General features: G+C 41.5%; 1 protein-coding gene across 1 annotated transcript; it reads left to right on the top strand.

The window, feature by feature from the left end:
• Nucleotides 1-6,875: 6,875 nt before the first annotated feature.
• Nucleotides 6,876-19,033, top strand: cdk5rap1 (CDK5 regulatory subunit associated protein 1). The gene is made up of 13 exons (XM_042341941.1): nucleotides 6,876-7,194; nucleotides 8,839-8,942; nucleotides 9,496-9,530; nucleotides 10,528-10,628; nucleotides 11,071-11,281; nucleotides 12,006-12,126; nucleotides 12,560-12,790; nucleotides 13,732-13,829; nucleotides 14,725-14,780; nucleotides 15,516-15,646; nucleotides 16,236-16,385; nucleotides 16,779-16,919; nucleotides 18,633-19,033. The coding sequence occupies exons 1-13, from the start codon at nucleotides 6,876-6,878 to the stop codon at nucleotides 18,729-18,731; spliced, it is 1,797 nt and encodes a 598-aa protein (XP_042197875.1). The 3' UTR covers nucleotides 18,732-19,033.
• The last annotated feature ends 945 nt before the right edge of the window (nucleotides 19,034-19,978 follow it).

Below are 19,978 nucleotides of genomic sequence, written 5' to 3'. Positions count from 1 at the left end.
AAATGCATTCTGATTTCAACATTTCTTCAAGTAAAGAGTGGGTAATGTTTACCTGGTCTGTCTCTTCATAGCAGGACTCCCCGACTGTGATTACATGGTAGCCTGTAGACTCTTGGCAGGAGAATTAAAGGAATTAAGGGAGCATTGGTGCAAAGTAGCAAGAGAGATGGTGTACGGCAGCTGGGAGGGTGGACAATTTGCATGTAGTCACGCCATATCTCATAAATCCTCTGTGGCAGTCCTGTCCGCTCTGTTTGTTTAACTCCTCTTTTCATTTGCCTGCTACAAACCTTCAAAAGCAACAGTACACATAGAGACAGCTGATGATCCATCGGCAGAGTTTTCAGGAGAAGGTAGTGTCCTCTGGATAAAATTAAAAGTTTAACATATCTCCCCCCCCACTCCACCACACCCAAAAACAAATGTCGGCCTCCTCTGCTGTGGATTAAAATTCCAGTCGCAGTTTATGAAGACAGTGGAACAAGGAAATCTCATTGAACATCAACGTCTGTACGCATCACTGAATGGAATTTCTGAAGTGCCCATTCTACATGTGTGACCGTCAGGGAGAGGGGGAATCACAGCTGAGCCTGTTACCATCCTTATGATGTCCACTTGTATGTATTTTCAAGTATGTGTTACTGCATAGCAATCAGGAGAGGAATTTTTCCTTCTTCTTCAACTGAGGTATTGATGCTATCCCATCAATATCAATGGCAAGTTATGCGGTTTTAGTTGGTCAGACTCCAGCAATCCACCAACCCACCCGCTGGGGGTGGGCTTTGCTTGCAGGCTGAGCAGTAGCTGAATGGGAAGAATTCCTTACCTCAGTGCAACCAAGTCCTGCCAATGAGTCAGGCTAGCTGATTACCTTTCCACCCCGACCCCCACCAACTTTTAAAGATTAGTGAACTCAGTGAACACAAACCGAAAAAAATGATCAAATTATCTTCGATCCAAGAAATAAATAATAATAGTGCATAGTGCCTTTCATGTGGAGTTTTGTAGCTCAGTGCTTAGTGCACTCGCCTTGCAAACGAGAGACCGGGGTTTGATTCCCGGCAGGGCGAAACCTTGGGCAAGTTTCCTTGCTCCACACGCCTGATAATAATCCCTCAAGAAAAAAACACAACAATAATTTGATCATTCAATCCACGACTATTTGTGGGACACTGCTGTACGCAATTGGCTGCCGCATTTCGCCCACAAATATGCAGTCAATTCACTTTACAGTATGTTCTGTGAAGCGCTTTGAGACGTCTCGAAGATGTGAGAAGCGCTATATCAAATGCAAGGATTATTAATATTATTATTATGTCATGTTGTGAGGATGTCTCAAACTACTTCACATGTTTTCAATTGTAAAGTATAATGACTATGTATTTGTAGGTAAACATGGCCAGATTCTTGGTGGTTCAGTTGGTAAGGATATTCTTCCCGTGCAGAGCATTATATCTGAGAGCCCTGCCAGTTGTTTGGTTGCATGTAATTGAGTTTCCTAATGGTTTAATATAAGCATATGTCTGGCTTTCTATTTGTTCCAGTACACACTGTTCTACTGATGACTGACACACTTCAGACTTTGGACTGTGATTATCTGAGTTGCAGCGAGAGGCGGAGGAGAGTTCCAGGCTGAATTGAAGCCTAAGTTAAATTAAATTCCAATTCCCTGGATGCCACATTTGCAATCACTGCTGCTGATGTCTATCATGGAGTGTAGGAAACCTTTAAGTCAGAACCTTCGTAAATCTACATTTAAACCATAACAGAATAATTTGCAGGGGTTTGTTTTGGTACGCATTTGCCTTATCACATTGTTGGAACGTCTCAAGCATTCCACAGGATTTATTGGACAGTATTTGTAGGTGAACGAAGCAGCCAATTTGCACACCACATTGCGAAACAAATAGCAATGAAGTGAATGACCAATTTTATCCGGAGTCCAAGCAGTGTATTTGGGTCAAAGATCCACTAATTAAAAAGAGTCATCCATGTCATGATTATTTGTAGGGCACTGCAGTGTGTAGATTGGATGCCAAGTTCTACACACAAAATATGCAATAACTACATTTTACAATGAAGCCTGTGAAGAGCTTCAGGACTTCCTCCCATCGTTAAGGGTGTTATATTAAATGCAAGGATTATTATTTATTATTGATCTCTCTACCAGAGGGAAGAGCCAACAATACCTATTGTGGATGCCATCCATCTCACAATCCAGGGGAGAAAGTGAGTTCACTGAAGCCGCTGAGCACACACCTCAATTAGTATAAGGCCGGGCTATTTGGTAACTAATTCACAGCCTTTAGAAAGCATTGGTGTAATTTTAAAAAAAAGTATTTTCATTTTTTTAAAGTGTTTTTGCAACGGATAAAAGATAGTAATATTGGCACTTAACAATCCCGGTTAAGTTTTTCTTCAGTCACTATTTGGGGCACAAGCTCTAAAAGTGAATGAGCTGTTCACTGTAACAAAAAGAAAGGTTGGTGATTCAGAACTCCGCAAGATCATATATAGATTTTCAGATACGTCTGCAGGTGTGCAAGATTTCAACAATAAAACGAGACATCAGACACCTGGCCAGGAAGGCGAGTCATGCAAGGCGCAGTATTAACACATTCATGCAGGCTGCAATGTTTGAGGAGATTAGTAAGTTATCGTCTCAATGTCTGGTTTGGGTTTTGATTTATATTAAATAAATCAAAGGCTTTGTTATAATAATCCCCCATTGCGGCGTATACATAGATGGGGTTGTGATAACTCCAGACTTTCGACCCTTTTGTTTAAACTACATTAGACATAAATATGAAAATATTCTCAAGAATGCATGTCACAACACGTCAAAATGTCCCACAGTATATCTCAAGTGGAGGATCTGACCAAACCCCACCTTAAACTGTGCACATTTCCAACAAGGGTTTATTTCCCTCTCTCTAGCCCAGGGTCACCGAAAGCAATTGCAAAGAATGTACGGCATGGAAACAGGCCACTCGGCGCAAACGTCCATGTTGAAAATTTGTATCCCTCTGTATTGATAAGTTTCCAATTTAGATAACGTATAGATTCATGTGTAGGGAAAAGGAAGGAGACTGTGACTAAGTGCCAGGGGCCAGATTAACCAATAAACATGTAAACCGTGGTTTAGGGCCCAGAGCTCTAAGAAGGCCCCAGATGTCTGGAGCCCTTCCGCCCACAGTAGCGTTGGGGATCGTTCCTCATAGGTCCACTCCTCACTGTGAATTCAATGGGAAGTATTGACTCCTGGTCTCTCGCAGGTCCGTGTCACTCTACACTGCGTCCAGCCGCTCTGCCCACAGTGACGTTGAGTGAAAAGCTAGCATACGCCCATGTGGCAGACACTTAATTTTCTAGCGGGTTTATAGTGGAGGGTGTTATTCATAGAGGATTCCACAGAAAAATTGCATCCGCACTTTTCAATTGGCCCAGGTGATGACAAAGGACCCTCTATCTGATTATTTAAATAGTTTTACTGAGCACAGTCCATCTCTACCTCCCCATCTCCCCAACAGGCAGCTATAACAAAGACCACGATAAGGCACAATATCAAATGCAAGGATTATTATTATATCACCAGCCGCCTCCGCTCCCTCAAAACACAGGTGCATGTCGCTGAACGTACCTGTCTTAAATTGAATTTAACAGTCCATCGACAGAACTGGTTGGACCTTATCTTATCCGCAAATCATCATTCTACTCCAAGGCAATCTTGGAGGCCAAGGACAACCCCAGGCTCTTCTTCTCCATCACCAACCAGCTCCCCCGCCTAACCTTTCATACCTCACCCATCCTCACCTCCAATGCCAACTGCGAGGTGAAGCTGGACTTCCTCAAATCCAAAGTTGAGGCGATCCGCTCAGGTGCCTTTGCCCTTCCATCGACTACCCCCTCCCCATCTCCCCCTCTCACCCCGGCCCCTACCCATCCCTCCCTCCACATCTTCGAACCTGTCTCCTACTCCTCTCTCATCACCACTACAACTCGCGTGAAACCGACCACCCGTTCCCTCGAACCCATCCGTACCCCTCTCCTTACCTTCAAGCTCCACCTCCTTGCCCCTCTACTCATAGACAACATAAGCCTCCCCCTGTCCACTGATGCTGTTCCCACCCCATGAAAAATGGCCGTCAATACTCCTATCCTGAAAAAACCCTCCATGGACCCAACATTACTCTCAAACTACCATCCCATCGCCAACCTCCATTTCCTCTCCAAAGTCCAGGAACAAGTTGTTGCTTCCCAGCTTCACTTCTTCTCCTGCCACTGCCTTCATGAACCCATCCAGTTGGGTTTCCGTGCCACCCACAGCACAGAAACAGCCCTGGTCAAAGTGACAAATGACATTCTGTCCATCTGCGACTAAGGCTCCCTCTGCCTCCTCATCCTCCTTGACCTTTCTGCTGCCTTCAACACCGTTGATCACTCTATACTCATCCACCACCTCTCCCCTCACCTCAACCTTCATGGCTCTGTTCTTGATTGGTTCAGATGGTACCTCTCACACCGCCTCCGCTTCATCTCTACTAACGGTTTCTCCTCTAGCCCCCGCATCATCTTGTGCTGCTTTCCTCAGGGTTCTGTCGTTGGTCCCCTCCTTTTCAATATGCTACTCTTGATGACAGAGTAGACATAGGGTCAACTTTCACATGTATGCAGATGACACCCAACTCTACCTCTCTGCCTCTACCCTTAACTCCAGGACCACTGCTGTCCAGGCAGAAGGTCTGTCAGACATCAAGTCCTGGATGAGAGCTAACTTTCTTCAGTTCAACGTCAACAAGACCGAGGCTCTCCTGAGTGGCTCCCAGCAGCGCCTCCACATCTGATAACAGCATCACCATCCACAGATGCACACTCCACCTTAGTAAACCAGTCCAGAACCATGGCATCTTGTTTGACCTTCAACTATCCTTTCTACCCCACATCTGTGCCATGACCCGCTCTGCCTTCCCCCATCTCCACAACATCACCCAGCTCCGCAACTGTCTCGCACGGTAGGCCGCCAAAACCCTCATACATGCATTTATTGCATCGAGGCTTGACTATGCAAATTCCTTGCTTGTCGGCCTCCCCAACTCCTCCTGCAGATCATCTAGAACTCTGCAGCACATGTGCTCTCCCGCACCAGGCTCCGTGACCCTAACACCCCCATCCTCATCCAACTCCATTGACTTCCCATCTCACAGAGAATACAGTTCACGATCCTGGTCCTCACCTTTAAAGCCCTCCATGGTCTTGCTCCCCACTACCTCTACGACCTCTTAACCCCCTATCATCCTGCCCGCTCCCTCCGCTCAGTGGGCTCCAGCCTGCTTCACATTCCCCGCCTCGCCCACCCCACATTGGCGATCAAGCCTTCTGCCACTCTGCCCCCACCCTCTGGAACTCCATCCACAGTCCCTCTCCCTCACCCCCTCCCTTGCCTCCTTCAAGATCCATCTCAAGACCCTCCTCTTCAACCATGCGTTTGATCACCCTGCTTACCCCTCCCCACCCTCCACCCTCCCCGGTCCCGACCCCAAGCTCAGGTCCGAAACTTTGACTGTCCAGCGCCTTCGGACGTCCTATTGATATGAAAGGTGCTATACTAATGTAATTTTGTTGTATTGTTATTATAACAGCACAGTCGCAAAAAACAGAGATCTCCAACTAGTCAATCGCCACTAGATGACGCCTCGCACGTGCTGAAAAAATACAAAAGGAAGGAGTGATATTTACCGAAGTTTAAACATTAAAGTTTATATTTTTGTTCGAAGATGTGTGAGATACTACGTACTTCTGGTTTCATTTTCATTAGGACTCAATGCAATGCAATTCTAACGCTTCTTCGCCGTGTCTTTTTGATCATGTGCGAGACCACCACCTGGTGGTGATTCCGGTTGGAGATTCCATGCACCAGACACACACACCACAAAGGGATTGCCTGGAGCTGGAACAATGCAGCTTTCAAGTTTGGGAGCCCAACGCCAACTTTCATTATTATGAATAATAATCCTTGCAATTGATGTCGCACTTGATCACGCTGTTGAGACGTCTCAAAGCACTTCACAGGATATACTGTGTGGGCGAAAAAGGCAGCAGCATAGCGGTGTCCCACAAGCAGTTGCCGGATTGAGTGACCAATTTTATTTGGGCAATCGTTGACCAGGACACTTGGAGAAACTCCCTTTCTCTTTTCAAACAGGGTCATTGGCTGGGCCAACAACCTTCTAACTCGGGCGGGGAGAGCCCGTCCACCTCGCCAGGCTGACCCACATTTTAGTATCTATATGCAGCCAGTGACCTTCAGCTGGGTTGACGTCTCGGAGTGCTTAACGGTAGTGGAGCTTGGGTGGGGGGAGGGAGGGAGGTGGGGGGGGGGAAGGTGACCACAGTCACAAAAACAACAAATCACACTGACATAACGCCGTTCACCTCGCGAGGACATCCCGAGGCGCTGGTCAACAAAGGATTAACAACAAATTACACTTGTGCTGCGCCGCCTCGTACGTCAGGAGGACCTCCCGAGAGGAAGAGGAAGGTCTCCACACTTTGGAGTCGAAAACGTTCCCCGGCAAATCCCAGTGTCAGACGGGACCGGAAGACAGTGGCTGCCCCCAGCCCACCACCCCCACCATCATCATCATCATCATCATCTTCATCATCACCGTCTCTTTAAAATAAGGCTCCTTTACAAAGATGGCGGCGGAGCGGCATCACGGCACGATCACGTGCACCCCCAGCCCGCGCGAGTCTCGCGATGTCACGAGGAGCCGCTGCGTGCGCGTGTGTGTCGTGTGTCGTGTGTGTGTGTGTGTTCCCTGCCCTTTAAGAAAGCCCCCCCGGCGGGACACTTTCCCTTTAAGGCGCGAGCCGCCATGCGTTGCTTGCGGGTCGCAGCGCGGTGCTGGTTGAACGGCGGCGGGAACGGGAACGGCCCCAGAGTCGCCCTCAGGCGGGTCGCCAGCGCGGCGGCGGCGGCTCCGCCTGTCCCTCCTGCCCGTACCCCCACCCCCGGCTCGGCGCCGCCCGTCAGGGGCAGCGGCACCGGGTTGGCCGCCGGGCCCGACCATTTTGTTCGCAACGCCACCGAGGAGGAGAGGGAGGAGGAGGGGGACAGAGGCCGGGCCTCGAGCCCCGAGGATCCCCCGCCCTATCTCGGCCGCCTGGACCCGGCCCTGGGCTCCGGCAGGAAAGGTCCGCGCGCCCCGGGGGGTGGGGGTGGGGCTGGTGGTGGGGGGTTGACAGACATTACAATAGGTTTTTTGGAGCTCGAAAACCCCTCCACCCGGTTACTACCCCCCTCCCCCCTCCCTCTCCCCCAAAGTCTGGTGTGTGTCAGTCAGCAGATCACTCCCTGTCCCCCCTCTGCCCCCCCTCCCCCCTCTCTGCCCCCCCTCCCCCCCCTCTGCCCCCCCCCCCCCCCTCTGCTCCCCCCTCTGCCCCCCCTCCCCCCTCTGCCCCCCCTCCACTCTCTCTCCCGTCCACTCTCCCCTCTGGAGTCAAAGGGTTATAATAGTAATCCTTGCATTTGATATAGCACTTTTCACGTCTTCTCGATGTCTCAAAGCGCTTCACAGAACACACTGTAAAGTGAATTGACTGTATATTTGTGGGCGAACGCGGCAGCCAATTGCGCACAGCAATGTCCCACAAACAGCCGTGGATTGAAAATGACCAATTTATTATTGTTTTTGTTTTGGAGGGATTATTATTCAATGGGTTCAAGCTCCCACTTGTCAGGACTTGGAATCACATAGTCCAAGCGTCCCTCCATCTCTCTTCCCCTCCTCCCCTCCCCCCACCTCACCACCATGTAACTTTACACAATAATAACACCTGCACTGGATGCTGTTCCCCGTCGTGTCTTCGAGACGTCTCCAAACAGAATATACCGTAAAGCGAACCGACTGGACGCACACACACACACGCGCGTCGTTGGCGAAACGCGCACAGCACAGCGGCGTCCCTCCCGCACACGGTTGTGGATTGGATGACCAAATTACTATTTAGTTTTTTTTGAAGGGATTATTTACAGGACCCTTCCCTTGGGTGTTTTATGAATACGAAGCCCCCCCCCCCTTGTCCTCGCGTGCAGCAAAACAAATGGCAATAGAAGGGCAATTAATCTGTTTTGGTGGATTTCGATGAGGGAGGAGTGTTGGCCCGGACACCAGCTCCCTGCACTTCTTAGCAGTTGTATGGTTGGGTTGTAACCTTCACCCAAACCTGTTTAATTCTTATTTTTCTTATACTGGTGAGCGAGGTTGCCCCCCCCGCTCTCAAAAGTGCAATGCCAAAGCAGTTCACACAACCCCATTCTAATTCTGGACCTCAAATCGCCAAATGCAGCGCAGGTGCTGGCTTCCATTTGTTCATGGCTACATGATCACAGCTCAATCCACTGGATCGACTAAGATGAAGTCTGCTGAATGTCTCACCTGAAAACATCTGGCATCTGATAGTAAAGCTCTTCCCTTAATTATGGGCAGGAGGTAACCAAAGTTAGGTGTTCAGGCAGGAGACAAGGCAGAGGGACAACAATGAATAAGGATGGACAACACAAAAAATATTTTTATGAGTCCTTTCACATTGGACTATCTACTCGTTTCACTGTGCAAAATCCAGAATTGGGTTGGACTGCACCACAATTATGTGACTTTCTTAAAAATAAGTGAGAAGGGTGGCCCAAGTTTCAGAACAAATTTAAATCAGTCGATTAGCAAAACAGAACAGAATTGTTTTATCTCCATTGAAAGCAAATGTATGGATGTTGGTGCTAATGATGCTGTTTTATGTTATTTTTGTGCTTTCTTATATCAAATGTCTTGTAATTTTTAGTGTACTTCGAAACCTATGGGTGTCAGATGAATGTTAATGACACTGACATTGCTTGGTCCATTCTCCGAGATAATGGCTACATGAGAACAAACAGCTCCACGGAGGTAAGATATATCATTGGCTCACTTTATTTTTTCTCGCTGCGTTATTATTATGCATATTGAGCATTTCACGCAATCTAGCATATTCACAAGATAAATTATTGAACTGTAGTGGGTCTCTACCTCTTGTCTCCTTTGCTCCATCATTGCCGGTTTTGTTTTCAGCCACTATGCCACAAAAACTGAAGCTCACTGCCTCAATCCCACTGCCTTGCACCTCTTCCCTATCTTCAGAAAGTATCTGAAGACCTTCCTCTTTGACTGTGCCTAATGTGTCACCTTCCTTTTCTTCCTGGCTCCGTTATTATGCAACGCTCCAAAACACTACCCTGTGTAAAGGGTGCTATATAAATGCAAGTTGTTGCAGATCCAGTCCTGCCAGTGGAAGAGATAGCCCCAGGGCCGCCAGAAAGAGCAGAATGACCCCTTTCAGTGCAATAAACTGTTTATCATTCTGTGAATAGATTCTAAGTTTATATATTACTACTTTGAGATTCTTGTACTTATTAAAAAAAGAATCGTTTTAAGAAACAGTCTGATTTTATTTTTGTTACAGGCAGATGTAATTTTGCTGGTAACATGTTCAATCAGGTACTGTATGTATTTGTTTCTATAATTCACATTGTTTCCTTCAGTTTCCCTCTTGTATTGACTGAAATGTTCAGTTCCATTCTCCATAGACTGCGTTACTAATTGTTCTATGTGAAAGTTAACACTATTCACATGTATTAAAGGAGCAGAGTAGAGGTCTCATAGTCTTCCCCCCACACACACACACACACTTACAGTATATGTAATCCTCCTGTGCAAGTTAATGACAATAATTTTATTAGAGCTCGAAATGTTACAGTGATTGTAAAGAGTGATTATTGATTTTCCTTTTCAAAAACAAGAGTTTCTACTTCTTGAAGTGGTACCTTCCTGTCTTCTTTCCCTGGTCTTTTCCGACTTCAGGCTTGTTAGTGGCCCATATTTATACACATGAACAAACAATTTTTCTCGACCTTTCCTTTAATTCTCAAATACAAGACCTTCTGGTTTGTCTAACAGATATCGTTTTCTTGTTTTTACTTCTCAGCTAACAACGACCATCTCATTTGAACATCCCTTCTCTATATGACTGACATTAGATAAGGACAAGGCCACCTAACTATTAAGCACAGGCACCACTTGTTTGGCTTATATCTCACATAATATAGACCATCTGTTTGCCCATATCTTTTTCCTCATTACCGTACCACAATGAGAAGATATTATATAAGGAAAAGACAAAGACCATCTGGTTACACATCCCTTTTTCCTCAATACCATACCAAACTGAACAAGGACATTTGATAAGGATAAAACAGACATTACATATTTCTAGCACAAATTAAAAAGTTACACTAATACAATCATCAGCAGCATTTCACTTATGGTACAGCAGTTCAAATGTTCAGTAATTTTCCATTGTAGATAAAATGCATAGCAGTACCACAGCACACACATAATGCATCATAAACAACTTATGTCAAGCACCATTTTATGCTAAGTCAATTCGCCCATAATGCTTCACTAGTTAATTCCGTTTAATCATTTGAACTTGCAGGGAAAAAGCTGAGCAGACCATTTGGAACAGGCTGAAGCACTTTGTGACTCTAAAAGACAAACGGACAAAGTCCCAAGTTCCACTTAAAATAGGAATTTTAGGTATAGTGGTCTCTATCTACTGACTGTTTAGAATTGATATAGAAAACAAAATCAAATATATTCTTCTAAAACACCGTACGTTTCTTTTTAGTTGAGTGGCATAAGCAGCATATGAAATATAGACCTACTAATTTGCCTGTTGAATGAATGAGTACATAGAAAACTTGATATATTAGGAGTATAATTGTACATATCAACTTTCATTTGGAATTCAACTTTCATTCAGCGCCTTGGGACCTCGTCCCGATGTGAAAGGTGCTCTATAAATGTAATTTTGTTGTTATTGTTCATTTGCATGCATTTAATATAACTATCCATTTCCAATTAAAGTAACCTTGTTATTGAAGAGTTGTATGTTGATTTATATGGTTAACCTCTTTTTGGAGGTTTAAGTGATAAGCCATTACAAATGGATCTGATATTGTTTCTGTTGATGTAATAGGATGTATGGCTGAGAGACTGAAAGAGGAGATCCTGGAAAGGGAGAAACTCGTAGATGTACTGGCTGGGCCCGATTCATACCGTGATCTTCCAAGACTCCTGACTGTAGCTGAAGCTGGTCAAAAGGCTGTGAATGTTTTACTGTCATTGGATGAGACTTATGCAGATGTCATGCCAGTTCAAGTCAACTCAAAGACTAAGTCTGCTTTTGTGTAAGTAAAGCCTGAATTTACTAATCTGAACTGAGGGTTGGAAGAAATAATCAGAATTTTCACTTTTATAGTGACCAGTGCCTTTCACGTTAGAAGAATGTCTCAAAGTGCTCGTCAGAGACTAGGTGGAAGCCAGAGCTGGTCGGGGGTTAGAAGAGAGATAGACAAAAGTGCTATCAGAGATGGGTCTTTAGGTAGTTTCGGAATGCGGATTAGAAGAGGCAGAGGGACTCCAGAAGAGAGTTCCAGAGAGTATGGCAAAGTAGCTGAAGGCTTTTCCTATTGAAGTCTCCTCTTTGCCTTCTTCTCCAAGCTGCCAGTATTGTTTAATACATCATATGTTTCCTTTTTTTGCTTTTGTAACATTCCTTTGCCAAATGTGTGGCAACGGAATATTCCATTTACTCACCGGCCTTTACAAATTTTGCTGCTGAGTTGAACAATAGAAGATGGCTGAGAATGTTTTTGTGTAACTTGCTTCTCTAATTTACTCGCTGTCAATAAACTTCTAGCCTCTCTTATAGTCATCAACTGAGGAAAGATATTATGAACCTACAATTTAGATAAAGTTTATTTATTTTATGAACACAGTCATATAGTATATGTACGCTTTGTGGTACTCCTGGAGAATGTGCGATACATAGAATTGTGAGCAATTATTATTTAGCATCCGGAAGAAAGAGACTGAATTAGCTGCACCTAAAAGAATATATTTCTGTTCCAGCTCCATAATGCGGGGATGCAACAATATGTGCAGCTATTGTATCGTTCCGTTCACTCGTGGGCGTGAAAGAAGCAGGCCAGTTTCTTCCATTTTAGAGGAAGTAAGGGTGCTTTCAGATCAGGTAATTCCACTTTTGAATACTTACGGATATTAAACCTCAGATCTTAATCACACATGATTTGTCAGAAAATAGGATTCAATCAACATAGTTGATCAGATGGATCTCATTCATGTGAATAANTTATTGGAAATTGTTTTTGATGGAGGACAACTTACTTTTTAATATTTTGTTGGAGGAGGCATTTTATCTAAAAATTGGAAATATTGTGCATTCCTAAATGCAAACTAAGGGAAAGGAACCTGAGAGATATCGCTTAAAAACTGTCAGGTTTTAAACATGAATTATTTACTTGGGGAAAAAACGGTAATTTTAAAGGAATTAGTCAGAGAAGAAAGAAGATTAATGAAATAAGTGAAGATGGAATTTGCAGCAATGATTGTATGCTGAATGGTGTGTTGAGTCTGATTAAATGGACATGTACTTCTGATTACAGGGAGTGAAGGAGGTAACGTTACTGGGGCAGAATGTCAACAGCTACTGTGATACCTCTGAAGTCCAATTTCACACAAAAGAACCTACTCATCTGAGCCGTGGGTTTCGTACCATATACAAAAGCAAACTTGGAGGCTTACGTTTTGCTGATTTGTTGGATCAGGTTTCCACAATCAATCCAGAGATGAGAATCCGTTTTACGTCTCCTCATCCCAAAGATTTCCCAGATGAGGTACAGTAATGATCATCATTTTTTATTATTAGAAATATACCTTCTATTCTGCATTTCCAGATAACCAATATAAACCTGATGGGATAGGACCAATGCATCCTTTTATAATTACTTGTGACCATTTAGCCTTCTGAACCTGGACTTTCAATTTTCAAAGGCAAAGCAGAACAAGGGGACATGGTCAGGTTAAGATAAGAATGACAACTAACAAAAAATCCGTAAATGTTTGCGTAGTACTCCAATTCAATGAAATGCTTAACATTAGAATGTGTGAAACACGGTTTGTGTAATTTGGAGCTGTCAGCCTGGCTCAGTTGGTAGCATTCTCACCTCTCGGTCAAGTGCTGAGTGAGATCTTGTCTGCCTGATTAGATGTGCGTAAAATAACTCATGAAGACACTATTTGAAAAGAGATGGGAGTTTCTCCAGGTGTCCTGGCCAACAGTCTTCAAATTAAATTAATCGTTCACCTTCTGGCTGTTTATGGGATGTTGCTGTGTGCAAATTGGCTGCTGTTTTTGCCTACAAATCCATAATCACAACGCTTAACAGTAATTATTGTAAAGCGATTTGAGGAGTTTAGATGTGAAGCAATGTATCAAATGCAAGGGTTATTATTGTAATCAAATCTGCTTATATTTTTATTGCTTCTCCACCTTTTTATATCTTTGCTGCAATTGGTTCCGGTAATACATTTCTTCAAAAATAAATGAGATGCATGATTCAACATTAGACACAATGATGAACCGAGCATTCACTCCAGGTTAATAAACACCATATATTCACTGATAATAAACATAAAGTCAAAACTATATATTGATTCAGGTTTTGTTAGTGAGAGCACTGTTTCCAGTTAATAAAACCATTTATTCAACATTAAATACAATGATGAACCTTAAAATTAAATTCTTAACTTGCTTTTTTCATTTCCATCCACATAGGTTTTACATGTTATCGAAGACAGGGACAACATTTGTAAACTCCTCCATTTGCCAGTACAGAGTGGCAGTTCACAGGTTCTCAAAGCAATGAGAAGAGGGTAAGCAGCTTTCAGGCAATGGAGTTCCACAGCATTTATATTTTTGGCTTGCAGATTTAAGATAACAAAATTAATATCCCTTTTCAGAAGAAACTTATCATTAACAACCCTTATGTGTTTTACTTTTTGAAACACTGAATGCTGCTCCTAGAAATGTTGCTTTATAAATAGCTAAAACATTTAATAAAGTGGTTACTTATGCACTTAATCATATAATAAGGATGTGTAATTCAGACATAAGTAGATTTAGGATGCAATTAATACAACAACAATAAAATTACATTTATAGAGCACCTTTCACGTCGGGAGAATATCCCGAGGCGCTGACTCACATTAATATAACTGAAGCACACATTACTTAATTTGCATGGTTGCATTGTAATGAGGCTAACATACAAATATATTTACTAAGCAATTAGGAATTTTAATATTAATAAGAATCCTTGTATTTGATGCTGTACCTTTCATGTCATGGGGACATCTCAAACTGCTTCATAGGTTACACAGTGAAATGTAGTGACTATTTTTGTAGACAATTTATCTATCTAAGATCATTTATCCCAGAAAATTCTCTTTGATGACCGTAATTTACATTCAATAGAATTAATTCATTTTTAAAGTAATTTGGTTGGGCAAAGAAATAAATTTCTTATTGAGTACATTTCTCATTTTTTTCCTTGGAAAACATTTTTTTTACCATTTGAACCGTTATGCAGACTTGTCATTTCATTAAAAAAAAAGGCTATTCAGCAGTGATAAAGGGGGAAATCTGCGAACGAGTTGCTACATCTAAAAAAAATTAGCATCAAACTAGTATGTTTTCCTTCCTGGATACTGCCTGTTTTTGTTAGTAAGCTCCTTTTGTTCCTTATTTTTCTACTTTTCTTTCTCATAGATATACCAGAGAATCATACTTAGAACTTGTTGAGCGCGTACATAGAATAATCCCAGGTAACGTCATTTTTTTTGTTCCTTAACACTGAGGCGTATAAGAACATTTGCCTTTCTTTTGTCACTAGTTTAGAATTTCCTGTTCTAGAGCAGAAAGATTAGGTTAAGAACATAGGAACAGGAGGAGTCTATTCAGCCCTTTAAGGCTGATCTGCTATTTTATTAGATCATGTCAGATCTAATCCCATTTCCCTAATTTTTCTCCATACATAATAATATTACTCCCAAAGTAGCTATATCCTTTTTAAACATCCCATTTGATTCTGCCTGTTCAGTCTTCTGATGCAGTTTCCTTGAACATTAACTGTTCCTTGCGTGAAATTTAGTGTCCTTCCTCATCCAAACTTGCATATTCTTTCACATGTTGAAGAAGGGATGTTTCCCATTATAATGTAATGATAATGTTTGTACGTTTAATAAATTGGGCAGAAATTTATTTATTGTGTTCTTTGAGCTCCTTTTGAGAATCACAAAGCTGGAAGTAGCCAATGCGTCGATGCACAGACAGACGTATTTATTCATCAGCACTAACTAGTCTTGATAAGTCAAAAATGATAAGATAATATATTGCACCTTTGCATTGTTCTGATAACTTAAGTTTTTGAATTTACATTCCTGACACATACATTTATGGGCAATGGGGAAATGTATGTGATCTTTGCTTGTAATTGGTTAAGGAATAGCAATGTACACTTTGTTATATGTAATATACAATTGTACTGTTACAAACCATAGGTGTATGCTTAAGTAGTGACTTCATCGCTGGATTTTGTGGGGAGACTGAAGATGATCATTTGCAAACGATATCTGTTCTTAGACTGGTTCAATATAACATAGGATTTCTGTTTGCCTACAGCATGAGAAAGGTGAGCTATGCAATCTATTAGTAATGCAAAATTCTGGGTCCTTTTGTCACATACTCATTATACATTACAAACCTCTTATTCACCTGTGCCCAAATTGATGCTCATTGTTCAAAAATAAAGTAATATCGGCCCCTATTGAAGTATTATTAGAAGCTCTGTTTAAACATTCAAGTATACCTGAAAGGCAAATGCTATCTTGGTATTCAGAAAAGGATGTGAGAGAAGCTGCAAGTTATTGACTGGTTAATGTAATATTGCTTGTGGGAAAAAAAATCAGCATTATATGGGAATTATCATTGCACATTTAAAGTGTACCACTTTTTATTGTGTTGAAACTTTTGTTGGTGATAATCTGTTAGTTTGAAGAACAAGAATGTTCCTAAAGAGAATATTTTCCTGATAAAAATAAGTAACAATGAAGGGTGATGTTTAACTAAATGGGTTCTGGTATGTCCATTTTAAAATCCTGTAAAATTCAATTCCATAGGCTCTCCTTCCCCTTTCTGAGATGTCAACGGTTAGATATAGAAATCTTAAAATAAAAAAGGTGCTTTGTAAGAACTTCATGACTGATGCTTATTATTTCTAGAAAACTCATGCACATCATAGGTTGCAGGACGATGTACCTGCAGCAGTTAAGCAGAGGCGTTTGCAAGAACTTATCAGTGTTTTCCGAGAAGAAGCAGCTAAAATCAACTCAGAACTTATTGGGAGTAAGCAACTCGTGTTAGTGGAAGGGGTGAGTACAAGATGTTATTGACCTTGAAAAAAATGTCAGATTTTCAAACCCAAATGACCCTCATTTGTTTTATGTGAAACTAACCCTAATTGGCCCAGATAAAAGTAAACTAGCACACATTTCTATTTTTAACTTAGATTTTAAAATAATAGATTTAGTTCAGGAACACATCTTTTTTAAGAAGTTATGGGAGATATGACATCTAATGTAAAATACAAAATAATGCAATTTCATGTGGGGAAGATGTCTCAAAGCTCTTAAAATGTTTTCTTAATATACAGTAAAATATGATGCAGTGTATTGTATTTGTAACTGTCTTCAGATATTGTATCACCGATTCATACATAAAACCACTGTATATCAATTCATTTTTTATTTGTTATTTTTTTCCAGTTTAGTAAGAAGTCCGAGCAGGAACTTTGCGGAAGGAATGATGGTAACACTAAAGTAATATTTCCCAATGTTGATACAGCATGTAACCAATCATCTGGCCAGCTTGCTCCTGTCAAACCTGGAGATTATGTATTAGTGCAAGTAAGTGACATTTTGCTTGAATGGCCATTAAGATATTGTATTTTTAAACCACTTATTTGCATGCTAATATTTCATTTTTGAATTGTATTCTTTTTGTGAAATTATATCAAATTGTGTAGAATTCTTAGAAAAAAATACAAACAAAACAAACATAATTTACAGCGCGGAATTTATTCACTAAGTAATAGCAACTAAACAAAAAAAATAACTTGAAGAATATACACCACCCATTTACCAGAGATATTTCAATTCTCAGTTATTGTTTAAGAGATATGATTTAGCAGCTGGGTGCTTATCACCTGGAATGAGGGTAAGTACAAAGGCAAGGGTGTGTGTCCAAACAACCACTTGAATGATACAGAGAACCCTAAATCTAATTTATTCCATTAATGCCTTATTTCTGTGGCAGCAATTTGATTGACCCACTCTAATTTAGTCATGACACTGCTATAAGCAAAACTACTGTTGACTCTAAAGGCTGAGGCCAATTGTTTCAGGCACCATTAATCAAGCTGATAGAGACCATTTTAGTTTTTAACAATTGATTAGCAACACTGCAAAGGTACAGTAAAGTCATAGTTACCTAAACAGGAGAACAGAGGGACAGTGGCTTCAGCAGAGTCTTCTCGAGTCTCCTCTCAAAGCAGCAGCTACTCTGAGCTCCGTTTATATCCACTTGTTTACTACATTCATAACTTTACACACAGACACTGTTTTTGTCTTACATCTGCATACCAAGACCATCTGATTACACATCCCTTTTCCCACACAACCTCACCAGACAAAAGCAAGGACATTAGATAAGGAAAAGACAGCAAGGTTACAAAAGTCACATGAATACAATTATCAACAATATTTCACTTGAAGGTACAGCAGTACAAATGTTCAGTACTGTAATTTTCCATTATAGGCAAACTGCATAGCAACACAGCAGCATAATGGTCAACTCAACAGACTTTTATCGGTCTACACTATTGTTCCTACCAGTGTAGCCATGTGGAGCAGGATGTCTGATTTTATATCTTCAATTTTATGTTGCTGAGACGGGTCTGGAAAAAATACGGAACCAAAATAAGTGTTTTAGTTTTCATGAAGAATATCAATAAAACGTTCTCCACTGCCTCCCTATTCACCAGCGAATCAATTTTAAGACCCTCATTCTTATCTTCGAATGTCTGTATGGCCTTGTCTCATCCTACCTCTATGATCCTGCTCCCCTGTCCATGCTTTCTGCTACATCAACTCTGCTCTGGTTCATTTCTCCTGCCTGCATCATTTCACAATCTGGGTGAGCTTTCAGTCACGGTGCTGCGCTCTCCAGAACTGTCTTCTGATATCCCTCCTTCTCACACGCTTTCTCAATCCTTTTAATCCCATCTAAATACTTATCCATTCGCTATCCCCCTCCCGATTGCCCTCCAAGCAGAGCTTTGACTTTGTAAAGCACTTGGAAATGTTCTTCCACCTGAAAGACGGCTGTATACATTCAAATTGGCCATGTATTCAAGGCTCTGAGTGCATACCTCAATAAACCTGGACGTATCTTAATGTAGGGGAACCTCAAATGCTTAAAACTATTAATATGCAATATATCCAACTATGTTTATTAATAGTATGGTTAATTACATTTTCATCCTCCTGACTCCTCTTGATGTGAAAGGAGCTACGTAAATGCAATTTGTTGTTATTATTATCGTGCATTTTCTCTTTCAGATAACAGCTGCTAATTCTCAAAGTTTAAAGGGAATTCCTGTCTGTCATACCACACTGAAGAATTCAGCAAGATTGATCTCAACACAGCAATTGCAGTAAACTGCTAGCAGTGGACAAGAATAGACATTGATGGCTAGGTGAAACAGGTGAATCAGATTTGTATAATGTCATTTCAGTTCCTGAGACTGCAGGTGAAGGAAAATATGTGCTAATATCCAATTTTGTGTAAATCTTAACTTATTTTCTGAAATAAGTAGAAAAAATATTGTTTGAGCAACAGCAAATTCATTAGAAACATTAATGAGGATTAAAAGTAAACCTCAAAAGAACAGTTCAATACTGCATGAATGTTTACCTGTACAATAAAACAATTAAAGCAGATTCATGTATTTATTGGTTAATATGTTGTTAGTGTGTTCATTTACAATCACACTCCAACACATTGTTAAATGCTTCAGACATTTGTTTGTCACAATATGAAAATTTCTCGATGAACAATTGAGATTTGGGTTTGACAACACTGCACTAGTCTCAAATCCTGCTCAAGTCCCAAATTCAGACCAGTCTTCTAATCCAAAGCAAAGTTCTCTAAACTAAGCCTCGTTACATTTGTATAGGTTAAAAAAATGAATTAGCATTTCTGCTTACTATAATACATTATGATATAAAAATAATCCGTGCCTTTTACTTAGCACCTTGTGTCATTGAGCCGTTTCAAAGCACTTCATAGGATAAATAATAATAATAATCCTTGCATTTGATATAGTGCCTTATCATGTCTTGAAGACATCTCAAAGTGCTTCACAGAATATACTGTAAAGTGAATTGACTATATTTTGCTGTAAAGTGTAATGACTGCATTTTATTGGTGAATTTGATCAAAGTAATGTTTCAAGCAGTCACAAAGTGAAAAAACAATTTTATCTGTGGTATTATTGGCCAGCAAACCGGGCAAAACTTCCCTTTTTGAATAAAACCTATGGGATCTTTAATATCCAGCTGAACAGGCAGACTGGACCTCAATTTAATGTCTCGTCTGAGGGACAGCACCTCTAACAAATCACGTTTCGGCCACAAAATATACAGTCAGTTCACTTTTCATAGATTCTGTGAAGTGCTTTGAGACATCTCGAAGAAGTGATAAGGCGCTGTGTCAAATGCAAGGGTTACTATTATTATCACTTCCCCTGACATTGCACTGGAGAACCAGCTTAGACTGAGTTTGCAGTCGTAATGTGGGGCGAATTCAACAACAACAAAATTACATTTGTATAGTGCCTTTCATGTTGGAAGACGTTGGACAGACAGAGTTTCAGACCCGAGCTGGGGGTCGGGATCGGGGAGAG

Source organism: Callorhinchus milii, unplaced genomic scaffold (genome assembly GCF_018977255.1).
Source record: "Callorhinchus milii isolate IMCB2004 unplaced genomic scaffold, IMCB_Cmil_1.0 Scaffold18, whole genome shotgun sequence".
NCBI lineage: Eukaryota > Metazoa > Chordata > Chondrichthyes > Chimaeriformes > Callorhinchidae > Callorhinchus > Callorhinchus milii.
Note: the sequence above shows the minus strand (reverse complement) of the source record. Positions and strands in the feature narration are given on the sequence as shown.

What these genes read in the sequence shown, in the direction of transcription:
- cdk5rap1 (XM_042341941.1), top strand. Translation starts at nt 6,876, where the DNA reads ATGCGTTGCTTGCGGGTCGCAGCGCGGTGCTGGTTGAACGGCGGCGGG. An exon ending in CCTGGGCTCCGGCAGGAAAG is followed by an intron (nt 7,195 to 8,838) that starts GTCCGCGCGCCC and finishes TGTAATTTTTAG; the next exon opens with TGTACTTCGAAACCTATGGG. An exon ending in CTCAAAGCAATGAGAAGAGG is followed by an intron (nt 13,830 to 14,724) that starts GTAAGCAGCTTT and finishes TCTTTCTCATAG; the next exon opens with ATATACCAGAGAATCATACT.